The sequence below is a fragment of the Chironomus tepperi genome, unplaced genomic scaffold (assembly GCF_022539635.2).
Source record: "Chironomus tepperi strain 1889 unplaced genomic scaffold, CSIRO-AGI_Ctep_v1 contig_354, whole genome shotgun sequence".
NCBI lineage: Eukaryota > Metazoa > Arthropoda > Insecta > Diptera > Chironomidae > Chironomus > Chironomus tepperi.
Genome location: NW_027226476.1, coordinates 2,160,680 through 2,182,946, shown reverse-complemented (window position 1 = coordinate 2,182,946; position 22,267 = coordinate 2,160,680). Strand labels below are relative to the sequence as shown.

General features: G+C 31.2%; 7 protein-coding genes across 8 annotated transcripts; 4 read left to right on the top strand and 3 right to left on the bottom strand.

Annotated features, from left to right (window-relative positions):
* The first annotated feature begins 25 nt into the window (after positions 1-25).
* LOC139094743 (brachyurin-like) lies at positions 26-1,641 on the top strand. Its single transcript, XM_070645907.1, has one exon. It carries the CDS (start codon positions 790-792, stop codon positions 1,564-1,566), a length of 777 nt encoding a protein of 258 aa, XP_070502008.1. The 5' UTR covers positions 26-789; the 3' UTR covers positions 1,567-1,641.
* Positions 1,567-8,850, bottom strand: LOC139094413 (mitochondrial intermediate peptidase). The gene is made up of 5 exons (XM_070645451.1): positions 8,702-8,850; positions 7,319-8,645; positions 6,605-7,221; positions 2,888-3,045; positions 1,567-2,826 (listed from the first exon to the last, which is right to left on the bottom strand). Exons 1-5 carry the CDS (start codon positions 8,825-8,827, stop codon positions 1,626-1,628), a joined length of 3,429 nt encoding a protein of 1,142 aa, XP_070501552.1. The 5' UTR covers positions 8,828-8,850; the 3' UTR covers positions 1,567-1,625.
* Positions 3,163-6,555, top strand: Cul4 (cullin 4). 2 transcript variants are annotated; one of them, XM_070645906.1, is made up of 7 exons: positions 3,163-3,540; positions 3,648-3,886; positions 3,951-4,075; positions 4,138-5,509; positions 5,708-5,878; positions 5,945-6,097; positions 6,160-6,555. In XM_070645906.1, the coding sequence occupies exons 1-7, from the start codon at positions 3,309-3,311 to the stop codon at positions 6,253-6,255; spliced, it is 2,388 nt and encodes a 795-aa protein (XP_070502007.1). In that variant the 5' UTR covers positions 3,163-3,308; the 3' UTR covers positions 6,256-6,555. The 2 variants fall into 2 exon arrangements, with proteins under 2 accessions (XP_070502007.1, XP_070502006.1); XM_070645905.1 differs by having other exon boundaries at positions 4,138-5,518.
* Positions 8,851-8,930: 80 nt separating the features above from the next.
* Positions 8,931-12,172, top strand: Tmem63 (transmembrane protein 63). Its single transcript, XM_070645454.1, has 4 exons — positions 8,931-9,058; positions 9,543-9,666; positions 9,737-11,785; positions 11,895-12,172. Exons 1-4 carry the CDS (start codon positions 9,056-9,058, stop codon positions 12,011-12,013), a joined length of 2,295 nt encoding a protein of 764 aa, XP_070501555.1. The 5' UTR covers positions 8,931-9,055; the 3' UTR covers positions 12,014-12,172.
* A 124-nt stretch (positions 12,173-12,296) lies between these two features.
* sax (type I BMP receptor saxophone) lies at positions 12,297-16,561 on the bottom strand. The gene is made up of 6 exons (XM_070645455.1): positions 16,486-16,561; positions 16,080-16,197; positions 15,210-15,744; positions 14,392-14,914; positions 14,164-14,266; positions 12,297-14,103 (listed from the first exon to the last, which is right to left on the bottom strand). Exons 1-6 carry the CDS (start codon positions 16,535-16,537, stop codon positions 13,725-13,727), a joined length of 1,710 nt encoding a protein of 569 aa, XP_070501556.1. The 5' UTR covers positions 16,538-16,561; the 3' UTR covers positions 12,297-13,724.
* A 428-nt stretch (positions 16,562-16,989) lies between these two features.
* Positions 16,990-19,458, top strand: l(2)dtl (WD40 domain-containing protein denticleless). Its single transcript, XM_070645777.1, has 3 exons — positions 16,990-17,126; positions 17,226-17,930; positions 17,994-19,458. The coding sequence occupies exons 1-3, from the start codon at positions 17,072-17,074 to the stop codon at positions 19,364-19,366; spliced, it is 2,133 nt and encodes a 710-aa protein (XP_070501878.1). The 5' UTR covers positions 16,990-17,071; the 3' UTR covers positions 19,367-19,458.
* On the bottom strand, positions 19,434-21,234 carry Alg3 (Alg3, alpha-1,3- mannosyltransferase). Its single transcript, XM_070645778.1, has 2 exons — positions 20,891-21,234; positions 19,434-20,805 (listed from the first exon to the last, which is right to left on the bottom strand). Exons 1-2 carry the CDS (start codon positions 21,150-21,152, stop codon positions 19,574-19,576), a joined length of 1,494 nt encoding a protein of 497 aa, XP_070501879.1. The 5' UTR covers positions 21,153-21,234; the 3' UTR covers positions 19,434-19,573.
* Between the last annotated feature and the right edge of the window lie 1,033 nt (positions 21,235-22,267).

Below are 22,267 nucleotides of genomic sequence, written 5' to 3'. Positions count from 1 at the left end.
TAGAAACCAATTTAATTTTCATCATTTAAAGTCATCGAAACTTCGTTAAATTTAACGAAACAAATTCAAATTAAAAATAACCGTTATATTGTTCACAAAAAATTAAAGTGATCAAGTTATTCTAGAAAGTGTGTAAGTGCTTCATGGTCACAAACTCAAAATAATGTTAAAAGGCACATTCCATTACAAAAAGGTGCTAAATATTCACAGATTTTCTGTACAAACACGTTTCTCTTTCCATTTATTTATTTTTGATACGTACAGCACTTGACAAATGTGATTATTATGTCATAATTTTTTATCTATATTACCTTTTTTTGTTTCCACCCATTTTCAAGTACAATATAGGAAGTCGTTAAGAAGCTCATTATCTGCTCAGAATAATAATGCTTTATTTAAATTTGTCTATGAGATAATAATAAAGCTGTTCCAATTTTTTTTTTATCTCTGTGACTACACATTCTAGTAGTAGTTAGGAAAACATCGAGAAGAGATGAATTCCGAGCGCGTGAATTGGCTACTTGAAATTATCTGGTTTACGTCAAAATCCATCAATATCATCATCTGGATCTCATTTGTTGTGATAATTCTTTATTACTCATTTCGTGCTGTATACTGTTTACTATTTGACAAAACCAATCAGGCAAAATTAAAGAAAGATTGAGAAGAATCGACATGATTAGATTAAAGCACTTAAAGAGGCTCTAGGAGTGATTAAAACTGGCAATGATTAAAAGCAATTAATTGCTCATAAAATTTCTTCAGTTTGTGGACGGATTAAGACCTAAAATGTTGAAAATTGTATTTCTCGTACTTTGTTTAATTTTTGTATCACGCGGTTGTCGAGTGATTGAGGAACGAGCTAATGGAGTTACTTCAAAACGTGAAGATTCTTCATACTTAGTGCTTTTGGAAGCATATATTGTTTATGAGAAGAAGAACCTTTGCACTGGTTCTTTAATATCCCCTAACTTTGTTCTGACAAGTGCATACTGTATTTTTGGAACCAGCTTTGTTAATGTTCATGTCTATGCTAACAAATTGAGAGATGAATTTGAGGACAAGAGATCAATTTATAGAGTCAGCAGTGCAAATTTCATCCTTGCACCACAATTTGATCATCTTCATCACTTAAATGATATCGGTTTGATCAAAATGCCTGATTCCTTTACTCCTAAAACTTACATAACTTATCCACAATTGCCTGCTAATCCACTCGTTGCTGAAACTGAAATTAATACATATGGTTGGGGATTACTTGATTGGAAAGATGATCATGCAGCATCTTATAAGCAAGAATTGCCACTTAAAGTTCTTAATGTAGCTGAATGTGCCGAAGCATATCCAAACATAAGTTGGACTACAGAATATCAAGGAAGATTTTGCGGAAAGGCCATTTCAGGCAAGAATTGTGTATCAGACAATGGATCACCATTTATCGTCAACAATGTTGTATTCGGAATTCAATCTGCTGGACAATTGGAAGCATGTGATGGAAATCAACCTAATTTAATTCAAGACGTTTCCCACCATGCTGATTGGATTCGAGCACAATTAGAGTTGTAATTTATCTTTTTTCTGTCAATAGCTAATCAATTTATTGCCATTACCTAATAAATATTTATCTATGATACAAAGAAATCGACTTTTTTCGGCAGTAATGTAATTTTAATTGGGCGTACTTCAAATATATTATGATCTATGGAAAAGAAGCTTTCCTGCTTATCTTCAGAGTTGTCTTCTTTTGGAAGTAAAATTACTTGTCTGGATTGTAAATTTGTAGAATTAGGAAGATCTAAAAACTTTGAATTGTTAACTCGTTTCCAGGATTCCCAAATGTAATTAAATCCATAATTACTAGGCGTATCTCCAATTTTGACATTTAATTTTGAGGTTTCATTCAATTTACCGTCCTGAATATTCGTTGTTATCGCAAATTCTGATGTATTGATATCAATTTCTGCTGATTCTAGACATTGTGGATTAAGAACTTTTGAATATTCAGGAACGACTTCTTTCGTTGAATTGAATTTTGACCACCAACGTGAATTATGCAACTTTTGTGATTTACTTTCAGGTTTTTCATAACAATTTGAACATCCTTCACATGGTGCTGAATAAATCATCTTTGCTTCACAATTCCAGTTGACACCGTCTCTTGGAAACAGTCCATTGAATAGACATGCTGTATAGTTTCTTAAAGATCCAGTTATCCAATATTTATCTTTTTTACGAAGGATGTCATGGAATGATCCCCAGAAAACTGATCCAACGCCATAAAAAACTTTTTTGGCTTCTTCTTCATTGTCAGATATCAGCTCAACTTTCATTACATCTATTTTTTGTGTCTTTCCTCTAACAATATTTAGAGCTGCTTCCGCCTTTGCTTTAACAGCTTCGACCTTATTTCTCATATTTGTATCTGATTTTACAAACATATAACTAAATTGGTTGTTCTGACCAAGTGGAAGAACTCCAATGATGCAATTTGATGATATTTCATCGTTTCTTCTTAATAATCCAGTTAGAGTTTCAGAAATTGTTCCATCTCCACCTGCTATGATAAAAGCATCATATTGCTCTTTTAATTCTTCTTCCATAAGACGAATAGCATGTAAGTCCGATTCAGTTTTTACAATATCTATAAAATATCCAGCCATGTTAAGAATTGGAGCACAAAATTCATTAAATTCCTCTTCGGCATTTCGTTTATTAGCAGCTGGATTCAAAATGACCATCACTCTTTTCAACTTAGTATTAACTGATGCCTTCATTTCTCCATATTTCTTTGCTTCAGTGCAGTAATCTCTCATTACATTTGCAATTCTAGTAATTTTAAAAAAAAATTATTATTTTTTTCAAAGAATACTGAGATAATTCTACTTACTGATACTTTTGATGCATCCAATTTACACCGTATGATAGTACTCCACCGAAGAATATTGACTTTTTTGGATTTCTCCCTATCCATTTCACAAATCTCACAATCCTTGACATTTTTAAAGGAATAGAAATTTTTTTTAGGTATTGTTTTTTGTTATTATTTCAAATCGTCTAAAGTCATATGGAAACACTGGAAAGTTCAAAAGTGAATTGGAAAGTTCAATTAGTTTCCAATATTTTTTGTATGAAACCGTATAAGATCAAGCAAGTTCAATCCTGGAAGTTTGTAAAGTTTATACGAATTATAAAGAAATTAAATTTATTAAATTAACATCTTAAATCGTTGAAAACTGCATTAATTAATACATCTAAGTTTTCCTTAAGACTCTTTTTATTGAAATACAGTGAGATCTAATGATTTGCATATGAACGAACGAGATAATTTCATTTTAAAAGCAAAACGTATAAAATTAATCGAAGAGACCAAACTAAAAGAATCAAACAGTATGGATGTGAATAAAATGGATATAGATGATAGACGGAAGTCGAATTTTTCATCACTTGGTCCATTATCTGCATCGAATGGATCAATTTCGCGAGGAAATTCGTCAAATGCAAAAGGAGATATACGCAAGCTTGTAATTAAAAATTTTAAAAGTAAGTGCTCAACATGCTTTATTTATTTCAAGTATTTAGATCATTATGTCAATGTTGAAATTTTTCATTGGATACAAATTTTTTATGCTCTGTTTCTGTTTTTAAAGGCAAGCCATCATTACCAGAAAATTATCAAGAACATACATGGCAAAAACTTAAAGAAGCAGTTGTTGCTATCCAGACATCGACTCCAATTACTTACTGTTTAGAAGAATTGTATCAGGCAGTCGAAAATATGTGTAGTCACAAAATGGATTCACAACTTTATGTTAATTTGACAGGATTAGCAGAAAATCATGTAAAAGCAAACATCAGACCATTTCTTGCTGAACGAATAGATAAATTGGTAAGTCCGGCGACAACTCTGTCAGATGCAAAAATAATAATAATCAATATATTTGTCATTACAGCTGTATCTAAAGAAGGTTAATGAATGCTGGCAATTTCATTGCCAACAGATGATTATGATTCGTAGTATATTTCTATATTTAGATCGTACATATGTATTGCAAAATCCAACAGTTCATTCAATCTGGTAATACCAAATTAATTAATTTAAACGCGGAACTCTTATTAATTTTAATTGATTTATTTTAGGGATCTTGGTCTAGAATTATTTCGTGATCATATTGCTACAAATTCAACAGTACAGTCGAGAACTGTTGAAGGAATTTTGATGCTTATTGAAAAGGAAAGAAATGGCGAGACAGTCGACCGAACTTTATTGAAAAGTCTTTTGCGAATGTTTTCGGATCTTCAAATTTACAAAGAAGCATTTGAGAATAAATTCTTGATAGCAACAAAACAACTTTATCAAGCTGAAGGACAACGAAAGATGCAGGAACTTGATGTTCCTGAATATTTGAAGCATGTTGATAAACGTCTAGCTGAAGAAAATGAAAGATTACTTCATTATTTAGATCAATGTACAAAATTGCAGCTGATCTTTACAATTGAACGACAGTTGATTGCAGAGCATATTACTGGTATTCTCCAGAAAGGATTAGATCAATTATTGGAAGAAAATCGTGTTGCTGATCTCTCATTGCTTTATTCATTATTTAGCCGTGTTAAGAATGGCACGATTGAATTATGTACATCATTTAATGCATTCATAAAAACAAAAGGAAAAACTTTAGTTATTGATCCAGAAAAGGACAAAACAATGGTACAAGACTTATTGGACTTTAAAGACAAAATGGATTATATTGTCTGTAACTGTTTTGAACGTAATGAAAAGTTTTCACATAGCTTACGTGAAGCTTTCGAATACTTTATTAATCAACGTACGAATAAGCCTGCTGAATTGATTGCAAAATATGTCGATATGAAGTTACGTGCTGGAAATAAAGAAGCCACAGAAGAAGAATTAGAACAAATTCTTGATAAAATTATGGTACTTTTCCGTTTTATTCATGGCAAGGATGTATTTGAGGCATTCTACAAGAAAGATTTAGCCAAAAGATTACTTGTCGGTAAATCAGCAAGTGTTGATGCTGAGAAGAGTATGCTTTCAAAATTAAAACAAGAATGTGGTGGTGGATTTACATCAAAACTTGAAGGAATGTTTAAAGATATGGAACTTAGTAAGGACATAAATATTGCTTTTAGACAATATGTTGAAGGAAATGCAAATTCGAAGGATCTTGCCCAATTCTATGCAATTGGAATCGATATGACTGTAAATATTTTGACAATGGGTTATTGGCCAACATATCCCGTAATGGAAGTTAATATGCCGCCTCAATTAGTTGAGTATCAAAATGTATTCACGAAATTTTATTTGGCAAAACATAGCGGACGAAAATTACAATGGCAACCTACTTTGGGACATTGTGTCTTAAAAGCACGTTTCGATCAGGGACCGAAGGATCTTCAAGTGTCTTTATTCCAATCTTTAGTTCTTTTGCTTTTTAATGACTGCAACGAAATGAGTCTTGAGGAAATTTTACAGGCCACTAACATTGAGGTTAGTGTTGTAAGTCAAAAAATACAAATTTATATTTCAACGATCTTTCAAGATTCAAAATTTTAACGAATAATTTTTTTAAGGAAATTTAAAATTTTGAAATTCGTTAAATTTATTTTGAATTTTTGAAAACCGTTAAATATCTTGAAATTTTAAAAACCTGTAAAAAACGCTAATATATGACTAAATTTTTTTAAGGACGGAGAACTGAGAAGAACATTACAGTCCTTGGCATGCGGTAAAGCAAGAGTTTTAACAAAAATCCCCAAAAGTCGTGAGGTTGAAGACAATGATAGATTCAAATTCAACAATGAATTTACTGCTAAATTATTCAGAATTAAGATTAATTCCATCCAAATGAAGGAAACGGTAAGACTTTTAGATCATATTTATGTACCCAATAGTTATTGACTAATAAATATGCGGATATTTTAGAATGAGGAGCAGAAAGCAACAGAAGAAAGAGTTTACCAAGATCGTCAGTATCAAATTGATGCCGCTGTCGTCAGAATTATGAAGATGAGGAAGACGTTGAGCCATAATTTGCTAATTAGTGAACTTTATAAACAATTATCGTTTCCAGTTAAGGTGAGTCTTTGAGAAAAATGTTTAATTGAAATTTGAACTTAATTCGTATACTTTAATTTCAGCCTGCGGATTTGAAGAAGAGAATTGAATCATTGATTGATCGTGATTACATGGAACGTGATAAGGATAATCAGAATCAATATAATTATGTCGCATAAAGAGTGAAACCGATTTATTTGAGTGAATATAACAAAAAAAAAAGATTGAAGTTTTTTGTGCATTTTTGTAAACTTGTTTCAAATTACTGATCGCTGGATCAAAAATGCGCTTAAGTCCCTCGATCAATAACACGAGGACTTTTGTAATTTTTAAATAAGAAAAAATAAATATAAATCCTCAATAATTACTGTTAATGTCGAATTGATAAGGAAAACTAGATGATATTGTGTAATGTAGATTTTCTTTTGTCTGTAATTGGAATTTCATAAAGAAACTCGTCAAGGAATCATTAAAAGGAACTTGCTCGTCTTTTTATTTCTCTTTATTACACTTTTTTGTCCATTTCTATATCTTCATATTTTTCTGATGCTCATCAATTTCATTAATTAAATTATCTGCTAAATTTTGAGCTGATACCTCTTTTCCTAAAAAGTTACTAACTAGTTGTCTAGACGGAACTGCACCACCGTACAATAAACAATTATAACGATACTTTTCACCTTGCTCACGATTAAGCGGATCTTTTTGGAAATATTCTTGCCATATCCATGATGCAATTGCCCGTGAACACAAGTATGAATAATATTTAGCACCATATCCAACGAGGTGAGAAAATCTAAGTTGCCATGCTGTTTGAGGGACATAAGGAAGTCCATAATATTGTTCCTGTACCATTTTCAACGTATCTGTTGTATTTTCACGATGATTTTCAGGTAAGCCGTGGTAAACTTGATCGAGTGCTGAATAAAAGACTTGAAGTTGTGTCTCACTTGCTGAAAATACATTTTTAGATGCACACAGTCTTCTAAGCATTTCATCAGGCATTGGTTCCTGTGTTTGATAATGTCTAGCAAATGTTTTTAAAACTCGGGGATCACTTGCAAAATATTCCATTAAAACAGATGGTACTTCTGCGAAATCAGTGCTACATCTGGTACCAGTCACATGTTGATATTCTGTTCTTGCTGTAATTTTGAATAAATAACGGATTATTGAAATTTCAATTTTTTAACGAAAAACAAATTTGAAATTCATTTTGACCGTTTAATAACGGAAACTTACCTAGCATTGAATGCATTGCGTGTCCAAGCTCGTGGAAAAGATTATCGACCATGGAAGGTGTTAGAAGTGGAGGATTCCATCTTCCTAGACTGAAATTAAGCATTACAACGACTATAGGATTTTGATACTCTCCATTTGGAAGCTTTTTTCCTCCTTGAATGGTAAAATGGCAATCTTGATTAGGTTTTCCAGTTCTCTCAAAGAAATCACAGTATATATGCCCAAGCAATTTGTTGTTTTCATCAATTACACATAGTTTATAGACATCATCAGCCCAACTTTCACCTTTTTCCATTTCCGTATTTTCAAGTCGTATTCCAAAAAGCGATTTCATCAAGTTATTAAACCCTTCCATGCATCCACCGAGACTGAAAAATGGCATAAATTCAGTGGCCTGCGATGAAATCTGTAAATATTTGTTCTTCATTCTCGATGTAAAATATGGTGTATCCCATGCAGCAAGTGGTGAATTTAAGCCTCCATCAGATAATTTCATTTTCTGCATTATATCAAAATCCTTTTGTGCTCTTGGTCGTAGCTTATCACTTAATATATCTAAAAATTCTTTTACATTCTCCGGATTCTCCATAGTTGATGACTTAAGTGCTCGGTGGGCATATGTTGAAAATCCACAAGTTGTTGCTAATTCATGTCTGCTATTAATTAAATCAGTCAAGAGTTCCTCTTGATGTGGATCTGGATATAAATAAAGTCTATAAGCCGCTTCTCTGGCTATTGAGTTTGGAGAATCAGCATAAAGTCCGGAAACTAAGATTTTATCACCGTCTATCGAAAATAGATGTCGAACATTTTCAGGAAGGATATTTTTATTTAAGGACCTAGGATGAACAGCACCGCTCATAAATCGTTGACCAAGATATAAAATACATTCATTTAAATGTACAACTTTCTTTCTTTCTTCTTCCTCTAAATGAATTCCACATTGCTCGAAATCAAATAGAAATAGCTTAGCAACGTGATCATCAATGTCTGTAGTCGGAACTTTATCTCCGTGATCCACAACTGCTTTTAATGATTGAAATAATTCCCTGTGTGTATTTAATTTTTCAACAATTCCACTTATCGATATACAGGCATCTTCTGCAGCATGTGAATAATTAGCTTGTGGATGACTTAATCGTATGAATTCACTTAAATCTGCTACTTTACATAGAGAATCGCTTAGTTCATCAAAAATTTCAACAATCTTTCGATCTCTTTTCTTTGATATCGCTTCTGCTATTAACTCATCTGTACGTGAAATACATTGTTCTTTTAAAAGATAGAATCCTTCATATCCTCTTAATTCTTGTATCCCAAAAAGTCCCTAAAGAAAGATCAAGAATGAATTTCAAGAATTTTGAACGTTATTGCTTAACATACCACAGGGTTCTTTGAGAAATGGAGCTTCTTGCTCGGTCGTGTATTAAACTCGAGGAAAAACTTGCTAGTTGATACACATCTTGCGCCAAAGTGCTTAATCGATTTAAAATTTAATAATTTTTGCATTGTAAAATAAAAACATTACAACTTCCAATGAGTTCTTTCCAATATTCCAATGGAATGGTTTCTTTGTTTTCCAATGTTCAAATTTTACTCATTACGAATTTCTTTTTTGAGTGAGAAAGACGATATTTGTCTTGAAAGTCTTAAAAAATTAGTTAAATTAAACATTTAGACTTTATAATTATTTCTAATTTTATACTCATTAGATTTATAATCCATGTAACAAGCAAAATGGTAAGTTTCATGTCTGAAATGTGTAATATAAGTTATAAAATCAGTCGACAACAAAAAAAAGGAAAAAAATCGCATTAATAATGTACAGATAAATCACACAGAATTTTTGCCGTCACCATTGGCTAATTATTTACAAAATCTATCATGCATATATGACGTCACCTATAGCCTTAACTGTGATTTAATCGAAAAAGTATTCAATTCATTTTTGAAAGAAAAAAAAATAATATTCAAAATTTTGCAATCTCTCTTTTCAATTGTGTATCTAGCAACTAGCAGCTCTTATTGTTATTATTATTTATGCACAGTATGTGATTTAATATGTGTAGAAAATGAAAGAAAAGAAAATCGATCGATTATTAATTTTTGTTTTCGTTGTCAGCTGTTTCGCACCCATTTATTACAATCTTATCTGTTCCTTTGTATCTAATTATGCTCAGTGTTCAGTTAATCATCCTTTATTTATTTTTTTTATCGATTTCAGTCGACTATCAATTCATTTTTCGGATCAGGAAATAATACAGTGTGCTCTCAAATTCCAAATAGCAATAAAACAACCATTATAACAAGTATATATGAAGGAATACCACAAACGTTGATTTTAAATGGTAAATAGACAACAGTTAGTTTTTTTGGAACTACCAAGAATTAAAACAAAAAAATACTTTTTTTTTGCAGTTATTGTTTGGATCATCCTCATACTTTTATTTACATTGTTAAGACAACAAGCATGGGATTTTCATAGATTAGGCTTAGTAAATAGTCTGTCGGGAAAAAGATGGACTCAAATCTTTTATGCTCATGGCAATAATTCAGAAATACTGAATAGTTTAAGTAATGAAATGAACTCGAATCATGATCCGAATTTTGATATGGAGACGAATGAACAAGCAGCTATAAGAATATCAAGACAACCTTCAGTAAAAGACACGGGATTCTTTTCATGGATTATTGCGACATGGAAACTTCGAAAGGATCAAATTCTTAAACATTCCGGTCCAGATGCTGTACATTATTTATCATTTCAACAGCATTTGATTGTCGTTATGGGAATTATTTCATTTGTATCAATTGTTATCATATTACCTATTAATTTTCAAGGTAATTTATCAGGAGATGTCAATTCCTTCTCGCACACAACAATTGCTAATCTCGACCCAGAATCAAAACTTTTGTGGGTTCATACAATTTTCGCAATACTTTTCGTACCACTTGTTGTGTTAGTCATGCGTCGATCAAGTGGGAGAAATGCTTTCAAAGTTGCGCCAACACGAACAATTATGGCTGTTGGAATTTCAAAACCAGACTGCAACAGACAAATCATTCAAAACTATTTGCAACAACTCTTTCCGGACATTGAAATTCGTGACATACAGCTTGCTTATAACGTAAAAAAATTGACAGAAGTGGCCCAAGAATATGAGAAAGTAATTGAGGCAAGAATTTATTGTGAACAGCATCGAGGATCAATAAAGGTCAAACCAAATTGCTTTACATGTAATACAGTAGAAGCTTTAGAATTTTATAAAGCAGAAGAGCAGAGATTGTGTGGTGAAGTTGCAAGACTTCGAGCTATTGCCTTAAATGATGCATTAGGAATTGCCTTTATTAGTGTATCATCGACTGGAGCTGCAAAGCAAGTGATTGTTCACTTTAAACCGACGGCTGTCAAAGATTGGAAATTAAGTTATTCACCATTGCCTAGTGATATTTTTTGGGAAAATTTGACACCAAATACTGCAAAATGGTATTTGAGATGGATTATTGTAAATGCAATTCTATTCTTGTTCCTGTTTTTATTCACAACGCCTGCTTATCTTGTTGGAATTTTACGATCAATGGCATCAAAGAATGAGATAATTGATAATCTTACCTCACAATCCGCTTTAGTGACTGAATTTCTACCAACTTTATTGCTTTGGTCATTTACTGCTCTTATGCCTGTCATCGTGTCATTTAGTGAAACGTGGTTAAATCATTTTACACGTTCTGATTACAATTATGTTGTAATGACAAAAACTTTTGGATATTTATTATTCATGATTTTAATTTTGCCCAGTTTGGGGCTTGCATCAGCTTCAGCTTTTATCGAGTGGAGCTTTAAAGGAGCAAACACGAATGAGACTTATCGATTTGAATGTGTCTTTTTGCCTGATCGAGGAGCTTTCTTTGTTAATTATATAATTACCATGGCGTTTATTGGAACGTCATTAGAATTAATGAGATTTCCAGACTTAATCGTCTACATTTATCGATTAATGACATCAAGGAGTGAAGCTGAAACGCCGTTTATTAGAAAATCAATTGTCATAGAATTTCCATTTGGTATTCATTATTCTTGGCAACTATTAGTCTTCACAATGGCCGTATTTTATTCTGTAGCATGTCCTTTAATTACACCGTTTGCTCTTTTGTATCTAATAATGAAGAATTTCAATGACAAGCATAATCTTTATTTCGCTTACGGACCATCTCATATGATAAGTCAAGGTGGTGGAAAAATTCATTCGACAGCGGTGACAATGACGAAATTCTCTGTCGTATTTCTTCTAATAGTATTAACTGGAATATCATATTTCCGTGATGGAAATAAATGGAGCTTTAGAACGATATTTACGGGAATGTCGCTGCTACTTTCATTGACACTTTTTGGATTTATGAGTCCGATTAAGAAATGCACGACAAAGCCATTGCCGATTATTGAGGATTACACATTGCCTCAGCCTGGTAAGTTGATATTCTGATGATTTTTTACTTCCTATGAACTAATTTCATTGAAATTGCATGCCTTATCATTCAACTAATCAACTTTTTGTTATTATTCATGTCTTTTTAGTGTACATTGCCGACGTTTTTCTAAACAATAGAGTCATGGGCAATTCACCATCACATTTAAGCTACGGATCATCAGATGTTACCGAATCAGTTACAACATCTTCACCCCAAAGAGTCTAAATACTTTTTTTATTAGTGATTTTTTTCATCATCTAGATCAATCATTGTGATTTTGTATTCCACATCTAATCATTCTGTAAATTGTTAATTTCATTTATTATTAAAAAATTTGTTTATTGTTATTATGATTATTAAAATATTTTTATTCCATTGTTCTAATCATATTTTTTTTTACAATTAAACACAAATAATATATTTTTCTTCTCTCTTTTCATTCTTAATTTGTAATTTTAAATCTTAAAAATTGTATTGAATTTGTTTTAAAAAATAAAACATTTCTTAATTTCGATTGTTTTATCTAATTCAAATTTTTTATTGAAGGTTTTTTGCAATAAATAACGATTTTCTAAAATTTAAATATATTCACTGGAAGGATTTTTAATTTTCCAGCAAAAAATTTAAATTTTAAAAGACCGTTATTTATGCTAAATAAATTTTAATACATCCATCACTTAATTATTTTGATGTTCAATAGTGAACATCCTTAAACTTATTAAAAAATTTTAACTACATCAAATAATCCTTTTACTTATTATCTGTTTCAATAATATCTAAGGCCTTAGTGCAATTCTATCAGTTTAATTAATTTCCTTTAATATAACTTAATGTTAATTTTCCTCTTAAAAACATAATTTATGTATAAAATTAAAATTATTAATGTACTTGACGTTTCTTTTGAAGGTTCCATCATAGATTTAAATAAAATATTTGTTATATTTACAACAAAAAGGAAATTAAAATATATATTTTTTTGATTATTTGAACGAGGAAGAATTAAGTCCAATTAAACATAAAACAATATAATAACTGGGAATAAATGAGTGAGCAATTTAGTAACAAGAATAATTCGAAAGGTTCGAAAATGGCACAAATTAAAGTATTTTCCATCTAATATAACATTTAATGGCAATGAAGGCAAAGAGTCTTAATCAACATCGGAAAGGATTATGTGGAATTAGTTTTATCATGCTGTCAAATATTGAAGATTTATTACAATTTTATAACTTGTACTTAAAATTTTAGCTTTTTTCTAAACTGAAAATTTTAGCTGCTTTTTAACGGATTTTTGGAATTCAAATATCAACGAATTTTTGTAATTCAATTTTAGCGGTTTTCAACAATTCAAAATGAACTGAACGAAAATAAACTTTGTACTAATGAACAGTTCCAAAAATAGAAGCACGATTCATCAAGTGGGTATTTAAAACGTCTCAAGTATGTCAATAATGCGCGTTAATCATCAGTTCTATTTAAAGAAAATGTGTTCCCTTAATTAATACTTATTTCCACATACTTTCCGATTTTAAAGTTGATTTCTTATCTCTGATAGAATGTCAGATAAAATTCTGTTAAAATTTACGGCAATATCATTGTCAATATTTTTAAAAATATTGTTATTAGCACTTATAAAAAAGACACTTTTCAATTTTCAATAGTTTGGTGTTTTTCTCTTGAGTTTTCCACCAAAAGACACATTTTTTTTGAAAAAATATAGGAAGCTGCACTTTTGGATCTTTTAATAAAATCATTGCACTAATTAAATAAAAAAATTTAATTTAATTTAGGTAGTCAAAAAGAGTTACTACGATTAAAAATATTCGATCTCTAAAAAATTTAAATCTCTTAATCTAAATACGTAATGTAAATTAATGATGTATCGTGACAAATGAATGATTGAATGAGCCAGTCAGATGTTTAATAAATTAATTAATTAAACACAAATCTCACCATTATACGTAAGTTTGACGTTCTCGTCATTTGAAGCCATTTTATATAGTGACTTCTTTATTCTTAATGCCGGTAATCGGACATTTGGATTGTGATGCCAGCATTCTTTCATGAGTTTTGACATACCATTTAGTAAAGGATCTGAAGTCCATCTGTTTGGAATTGATGGTCTAAAGCTATCAACGCAAACGACTTTGCGCATTTCTTCGAATGATGGATCTGAAGGAACGACGTCATAATACGGCACTTTATATTCTTCTGCGATTCCATTACTTAAAGTACGTCTACACACTTCCCAATATACAAGGCCAAGTGCATAAATATCGCCACGGCGTAATGATTCGAAGCATTCCATATTAATACTAGAAAAAAAATTATACTTTCAGAATAATTGATTTTTCAAGCTTATTGCTTATTCTTACCTTTCATCCAAAACTTCCGGAGCCATATATCTTTTTGTACCAACTTTTGGATTATTTCCAATGTCAATCTTTCCGTCCTTTTGTGTATGAGTAACTGCCAAACCTGTAAAATAAATTTTAAAATTTAACGGATTTTCAAAATTTAAAATAATACACATGGATTAAATTATATCCAAAATTTTACATATGGATTAAAAAGTAATTTAGGTAATGTTATGTGATGCTTACCCATGTCAGCAATAACGCATTGTCCATTCATTTTGACCAAAATGTTCTTTGATTTCAAATCCCGATGAGCAATAGCCGGTTTTCCTTGTTTACCGAAAATTTCTGTATGTAGATGAACTAAACCTGATGAGATTGATAAGCAAATCGTCATCATTTGGTGATGTGTTAATGCCGTACGATTAAGATGATCAAATAATGATCCGAGTTGATAATAATGCGTAATTAACCAAAGCTGTGTGCATGAATTTCTTGAAGTCATATCTGAACCAATATATCCAAGAATATTTTCGTGTCTCAAAAGAACTGTTGAGTAAATTTCCGTTTCCCGTTTCCATGATTCTTCATCGCGACTGAAGAATATTTTTACTGCTACATTTTCGCCATGCCAAATTGCTCTCCAGACTTCACCATATCGTCCTCTACCGATACATTCTGCCAGTGTCACTTGTCGAGCTAACGTTCTCTGAATCAACAGAGGCAATCCACTTCCCGAACCCGATGTAATCGATTGATCAAAGTATTCCTGTAATCGAAGTTAATAAATTTTTAATTCCAATTAAATTACTATTCAAGAGATTATAACAAAATGTACTTTTATGGAATTTTGACCATAAAAAATTTCTTCAAGTGAAAATAGCCATTAAAAGTTTCTTGAAAATTTGAAGGTATAACGAACTGTTATAAATCAAAATTTAACGATCTTTTTAAATTTAAAAATCTGAACTGAAATGAAATGAATTTTTGTCGTTCAGTAAAAATCTTTAAATGAGATTAATTAGCACATTAAGTAACAGAAAAATGAAAATAAGTAGACTTACGCGAAGTGTGCTGTCTCCACAAGCATGTGATCGTTTCAACAAATCATCACTCGCATAGTAAATATCGGAGTCTTGTTGATTACGAGCATCAATTAGTCTACGTTTATGATTACGTCTCATACACAAAATGATTGCTAATGCGAATAATCCAACGATAAATACTGGTCCGAATATTGCTAAGCCTAATTTAAGCATGTCGTCATTTGTTGTATCGGTAGTAACTTCGGTTTTAAATTGCGGTAATGATGGAAAGCTTCCATTATTGCAGAAATCACCTGTACAGCATTCGATATTGTACGTTCCTAGTCCACTTAAGGTACTTGCATCGCGCTTCTTCGGTCCGGAATTAATATCTTTTTGACTACAATATAAGGGCAAATGTTCAAACTTTGTCGTACATCCTCGTGAGACTCTTTCATTGCCACTACTATCTCTGACTGTCGATTTCCAACAAGTTATGGCATTTTCACAAACGTAATCTCCAAGCGATGTGTTATTTTTGCATTCGGAACTCTCGCATACATGGCATTTAAATCTGTTCATGGAAAAGTAAGTGAATTAATTAAAAAAGTATTTGTGAGTGTGAGAAATGTGTACATTAAAATAAATTAAATAAAATTTAATATTGTAAATAAATCAAAAATAAGCACAACAGATAAATAAAGTAAATCCTTATTATTTGTGTTACCTCTTTTTCTTCATTTTCATTCTTCGCTTTGATTTGTTATGTCTCGTTCTTTTTTCAAATTTGTTAGCAATAAGGGATATTAAAATTAGTTCTAATACATATCTAATCTAATGGCATTTATTATGACTATGTTAAGGAATTTCTAGGAATAAGCTAAATGAATAATGAAATTTGATATTTACCTTGGAGTTGCATCTATTGAATTTCTTATGACTATCTCTCCATTGTTATATTTGTGGTCTGAATGTTTAGTGTCTAGCGATTCTTTTAAAAGAATTCCTGGATCATGTTCGATGCTAGCTGTAAATCGTACAAGTTTTTAGCATTAATCATTAGCTATTCATTGTATCTTTTTATATAATCACAATGTTTCAACATTGTAATGGAAGTATTTTAATAAATTTGCAAATCACAGATTATGCGTTATCTGATTTTTATGAGATGAAAAAAATAATAATAATCTTCGCAGTATACATATTGCAATTTTATCACTATTTCCGTGCCTTAATCGGCATGCGAGCAACATATTTCGATAAACTGTGATTCTGTTAATTAAATTAACTATTATAAATATCATAAAACACACACCTAAACAGAAATTAGCTAGAAAAACCGAAAATAAAAATTTTAAGAGAACCATTTTTAATTTTTAGTCAACTAATCCACAAAAACGACGGTATTAGGTTCACTATGTCCACTTTAGGGATTGTCTTCGTTGATTACAGTCTGGATTAATATTTTTTGAAATTTTCTAAATCTATGTATACTGTGATCAGAAAATTTATATTTTCAACAAATTTACTGTATCCTAGTTAAAGATTTACAGATATGCGCCTTGGTCAATGAAGGAATTAGTTACTGCCGTACACAGCATATTTACAGTAGACCTCGACATGTAGATAAAACATTCCATGTAGATCAAAACATAAATTTTTAATCAACTTTTAAATAACAAGACAATTTAATATTTTAAAGATTACAAACTATCATTTACCTGCCAATAGTAATCATTGGTAAGCATAATTAAGTTATTTAGTTGTGAAAAAAAGATCATAGTCAACGGTCGATTTGAATTTTGAAAACATTTGTATTGTTTTGCTCTGATAACAATTCTTTTAAACTTGCTGATTTAACGTCTAAAATTAGAAATAAATATAAGTAAAAATAGTTTGAAATGGGTAAAATAATTAATTCAGTGATAAGATTAACAAACAGACAATATGGAAAATGTGAGTATTGAAGGATTTAGTTAATTAATTGTGAAAATGTTAAAAATTACAAAAAATATTGAGACGTAAAATTTCCCGCCTTGTTTTCTTCTTCCACAGATTACGAGAATTCGTACGATAACTCACTTTCCCGGCTAATGGTGAGGCCATGGGACAATTGGAGAGGCATAAATGCATCAGGAGTTGGCGAACTTAATTCTGATCCACCAATTTTTGCTGCTAAGTTTGCAACACTTGAAAATTATAATCATATATTAGCAATAGCCAATGAAGATGGAAGGATTGCCTTACAAAACACATTTGTTAAGAAAACTATTAATGAAGAGTTGTCACTGGAAGGCGATCAATGTCATTTTAATGCAGTATTTGATATCGCATGGATGCCACATCATTTAAAACTTATATCTGCATCTGGCGATCATACAGCACGTCTTTGGGATGTTAGTACATCAAAATTGACAAGCATACGTGAATTTAATGGACATTCAAGATCAGTGAAGGTTGCAACCTTCCCAAAAAATAACTGCAATATATTTGCGACCGGTGGACGAGATGGCAATATTATTATTTGGGATACAAGGACAAATCATGAAATTATTCAACATTCGACATCAAACATTGAAAATAGAATTCAAAATGCTCATTTTGGGAGTAATACAGGGCCAGCAACTCCATCCAGTCGACGAAGAAATGCTAGAAATACGACGCCTAAATTACCTCCAAATGTGACTAATTCCAGTGTTACCGGACTTGTGTTTCAAGACGAAAATACACTTATTTCTTGCGGTCCTGGAGACGGATTTAGTAAGTAACACAATTGCACAATATTGCTTATTTTTATAACTAATAATTATCTTTAATTAACAGTAAAGGCATGGGATCTTCGAAGATGCTATTCAACACTAAAAAAGGAACCAATTTCCAAATATAATCTTCCTTATGCTGGTTCGTCGACTTTAAAAGGTTTTACAAATTTGATTGTGGACGATGACGGATCACGACTTTATGCTAGTTGCATGGACAGCAACATTTATTGTTACAATATCTCAACATTCTCAAAAGATCCATATATGGTTTATACAGGAGCACAAATTAAATCATTCTATATCAAAACATGTTTGAGTCCTGATGGTGATTATTTGCTCAGTGGAAGTAGTGACGAGAAAGCATACATATGGAATATAAAAAATCCAATTCCTTTAGCTTCTCTTGCTGGTCATGCATTTGAAGTCACGAGTGTAGCATGGAGTCATCATCAAAATAATTTAGACGGAGGAAATATGTGCATTGTGACTTGTTCAGATGATGCATGTCACAAAATATGGCGAATTGGACCAGAAGAATTACCAAAAGACGAACAAGTTCTTCTTCGTGGTAATGCTGAATTAAATCCGGAATATTTTCCATCTTATAAAGTCAAACAACCACTTCCAATAAAACAACAATTTAAATTATTGGAATCAACGCCAAGATCAATAAAAAGACTTATTGAACAAAGTGAAACAACTCCAACAACAATGAATAGTACAATTAAAGACAATTCATCAGTTATATCGATTAATACAGGACGTAAAAGATCATTTCATGAGATTTGTGACAACGAAAGTGACAATCAAAGAAGTGACATAAAAAGGCCAAATCTTGAGACTCGCGGACGACGACTATTTAGTCCAAATGACTGTTCTGCGACATATCATGAAAATGATTTAATAATTGATGGACAAAATGGATCGCGTTCACTTACAACAATTTTAGAGGAACTAGACTCTCCAAAAAGTAGAAACTTCCAAAATCATTCACCATCACCTGTTAAGAGACAATTGAATATTTTATGCTCACCAGAACCTCTACGCAAATTTGCATCTCCACTGAAAAGGGACCGAAGCTTAGCGGTACTAAATTCACCAACAACAAATCTCCCAAATTACGTATTAGATCCACAAGAAGCACCTCATCTTACAAATTTAGCATCGCCACAAAGAAAATTAAAGAAGGAAAATGTGGATTGGTTGACAAAAATGAGAAAACAGAAGTTATTGTCATTAGGAAATGGAATTGAGAAAAGCCTAAGTCAGCACTCACCGTTGACGATAGAAAATCTTAGTGATAATGTTGATAAGTTAAAGTCAATAGAGAACAAGTCTGATAATAATGATGTTAAGAGAGTCCAACAGAAGAAGAATGGAACATCAATTTTGAAATTCTTTTCAGTAAAACCTGCAACTAGTTCCTCCTCATGAAATTGTGTAAGAGAAACTATCTATATCCATAAACATAAATACAGAGAATGAAACGCTTTTATACATACTAATTTTAGGTAATAAAAATTTTATTATAAAATTTTCTGGATTTTTCTTTGTGACGTCATAATTGAACATAATTTTCAAATATTATTTAACCGTTATTTTTCACTTTATTTTGGTAAAATTTTCTAAGGCACACACACTTTAGTTCTCCTTCTTTGTAGCTAGTTTAGCTAATCGTACTTCCTTGTAGAGTTTACGAATAATTCCAACGAGAAGAAATAGATGACAAATATGAAGTAAAATACTTGAAAAGTTGGTTGATGGATATTGATTCCAACAGAATTCGATCAAGAATAAAATTAGTATTTTAAAGCTTGTATGATATTCTGTAAACCATGATAAATATGGCAGTGAATGGAAGTACCAAATGTAAAATTGATAATGTAAAGATCTTGAGCAGACAACGCCAATGAAGTTAATTAAGAATATTGGCAAGAGAGCAAGTTGGACACATTGATCAAAATGAATTTCAACTTTCTTTGGATCTTCTTCCTCTTTAGGTTGTGGCATTGGCTGTTGATCGCCAAATTGATTTTTAAGTCCTTTTTCAAACGATTCAATAAATTTCTTTTGCTCTGGTGACAATTCCTCTTCCTCTACATTCTTTTTGACCTTTTTCATCTTCTTCCTGACTAGTTCCTCAATTTCTCGATTTTCTGCAGCAATTTGTGGCTCAAATTGAGCTTGTAATGTTCTTAGTCTTGCATAATTCTTAAAGAATAAGTAACATGGCTTAGCAACGATACTAATAAGTATTAAATGCACAACTAATAATCCAAGATGGAACATTCTATTCTCAAACATTTCTCTGTCTAAGAATCTATAGTTGACTGTCCATTTATGCTCAAAAATTCTTCCTAAATCGAAGCTTCCTTTTATGTATTCAACTGGATATGTCAATAAAAATGGAGCACCAATAATTAATTGTACAGCTGCACAAACTGATAGCTGAATAATTGTCTTTATGTAGCCCAAGGATGTGATATACAGCATTAAAATTGCCGGCGCAAAAAGTAATATGTTCATTTTAATTCCAACGGCTAAACTGAACATAATACTTCCAATTGTCCATTTTCGATCCATAAAGAGATTTAAGGCAATATAAAGGAACAAGACTGCTACTGGATCATTGAAAAGTCTCAATGAGTATATAGAATGAACTCGATAAGATGTGAACACACTGAGAACAATGACGTAGGGAGGAATTTTCCTTGTTTTTGAATACAGCCTTAAAACGAGCCATAATTGGACCAAGTAGATCGCAATGAATATGTACTGAGCAAGTCTTACATTACTTCCACGAGATGTTATAAAATAGAGTAGTGAGTAGATGTAGAGAAAAAACGATGGATAGACAAGAGGCCCTGTTTCTCCTATAAATAGATTATAAATTCACAGTCAGTAAAATCATGAGGCAGGTATGACAAATTATTGTCTTCTTGAATGAAAAATACCAACCTTTTAATTGTGAATAATCCAGTGTTCCATTTAGAAATCCTTCACATTCTTGCATATATGCTATCCAGTCTATTTCAGTGTATTTAACTTTTACTACTATTAATATATTTAATGCCAACTCGGCGAAAAGAATGAAATAAGTCAGAAATGATAATTTTTCAGGAGAAAATATCAGCGACTTGACAAATTCCACTGTGAGATATTTTGCACAAAATGCTTGGACCTTGCCCTTCTTTTCCGCTTTCTTTTTTGTTGGTGCCATTTTTATTGTTCTATGTCTTTTTATTTATTTCCTGAATTTTCCTTTATTTCATTGGATTTGAAAATTTTGAACCAACTGGAATATTTTGAACTTCATTGGAAAGTGGAAATTACCTGATGGAAAATATCAACAAAGTAAGCGATGAAAAAGTGAGTATTATTTTATTAATTAAATTTATTAACTTGCCAACATTGTTAATTAGTCAAATATTGTCGGATGTTATCAGCCGGTACAAATTTGTTTGTTTAATTAGAAAGTTAGAAAAATCGTCGTGTAGAATTATCTAAAAATATACTTAAAGAGACAATCACTAGATACATAAAGAACAAGCCATAAAAAACTGCTGAAAGCTTATCATCTTTATTTTGGGGCACAAGATAAGTCAAATATAACATCAAGCTAATTTAAGATCATGTTATACATTTGATAACAATCACGTAGTCCACAAATATCTTATCAATTTGGACGAGTATCTGTTGCTCATGTAGGTACCAAAAATTAATTAAAATTACCTGAATTAATCAGTTTTAATTATAAAAACTTGCTAACAAACAAAGAGCATGCATATACATGTGCATATATAAGGACAAATTAAGGGCATCAAAAATTCATGATCAAACATGATATTTAACACATTTAGTAGACAAAATCAATTAGTAAGGAACTGTCAAATTATCACCATGATAAATTATTGTCAATTTATAAGGCAATAAAAATTGAAATACAAAACTTAACGATAATAAGCAACAAATTTCACCCATGAGAATTATGGTGAATAGGAAAAAAAAATTAATGTCATGCTGGGTGTTGAATATGTTCCACAGTTATCAAGTTTTCGTTCATTGCGCATAGCGTAGAGCATATTCGTTGTGGTGGAAAAAATTGGTGGAGTAAAATTTATTGAAAAAGTGAAGAAGTTTTTTTAAAAGTTAAATAGCAAGGAACAGCCTGAAAAAGTACAAAATCTTGTTACTTATAGTACAAAGAAGTAGAATTGAATGGAGGTTTAGGAAAAAAGTCGACAATTGATTGAAGTTAGCAAAAATTATTGATTTTAATAAATGACATTGAAATGATTTTTATGATCCAGAAGAAATTTTAAAGTTTATGAAAAG

Coding starts and splice junctions, on each gene's coding strand:
- Cul4 (XM_070645905.1), top strand. CDS start 3,309: ATGAACGAACGAGATAATTTCATTTTAAAAGCAAAACGTATAAAATTA. Junction 3,887..3,950: donor CTGAACGAATAGATAAATTG/GTAAGTCCGGCG, acceptor TTGTCATTACAG/CTGTATCTAAAGAAGGTTAA. Junction 5,519..5,707: donor CTAACATTGAGGTTAGTGTT/GTAAGTCAAAAA, acceptor AATTTTTTTAAG/GACGGAGAACTGAGAAGAAC.
- sax (XM_070645455.1), bottom strand. CDS start 16,537: ATGGTTCTCTTAAAATTTTTATTTTCGGTTTTTCTAGCTAATTTCTGT. Junction 15,745..16,079: donor TCAATAGATGCAACTCCAAG/GTAAATATCAAA, acceptor TTCCATGAACAG/ATTTAAATGCCATGTATGCG. Junction 14,915..15,209: donor GTGGAGACAGCACACTTCGC/GTAAGTCTACTT, acceptor CTTCGATTACAG/GAATACTTTGATCAATCGAT.
- Alg3 (XM_070645778.1), bottom strand. CDS start 21,152: ATGGCACCAACAAAAAAGAAAGCGGAAAAGAAGGGCAAGGTCCAAGCA. Junction 20,806..20,890: donor GGATTATTCACAATTAAAAG/GTTGGTATTTTT, acceptor ATCTATTTATAG/GAGAAACAGGGCCTCTTGTC.
- Tmem63 (XM_070645454.1), top strand. Junction 9,667..9,736: donor ACAAACGTTGATTTTAAATG/GTAAATAGACAA, acceptor TTTTTTTTGCAG/TTATTGTTTGGATCATCCTC. Junction 11,786..11,894: donor TTACACATTGCCTCAGCCTG/GTAAGTTGATAT, acceptor ATGTCTTTTTAG/TGTACATTGCCGACGTTTTT.
- LOC139094413 (XM_070645451.1), bottom strand. CDS start 8,827: ATGCAAAAATTATTAAATTTTAAATCGATTAAGCACTTTGGCGCAAGA. Junction 8,646..8,701: donor ATTTCTCAAAGAACCCTGTG/GTATGTTAAGCA, acceptor ATCTTTCTTTAG/GGACTTTTTGGGATACAAGA. Junction 3,046..6,604: donor ATCAGAAAAATATGAAGATA/TAGAAATGGACA, acceptor TAGACGATTTGA/AATAATAACAAAAAACAATA.
- LOC139094743 (XM_070645907.1), top strand. CDS start 790: ATGTTGAAAATTGTATTTCTCGTACTTTGTTTAATTTTTGTATCACGC.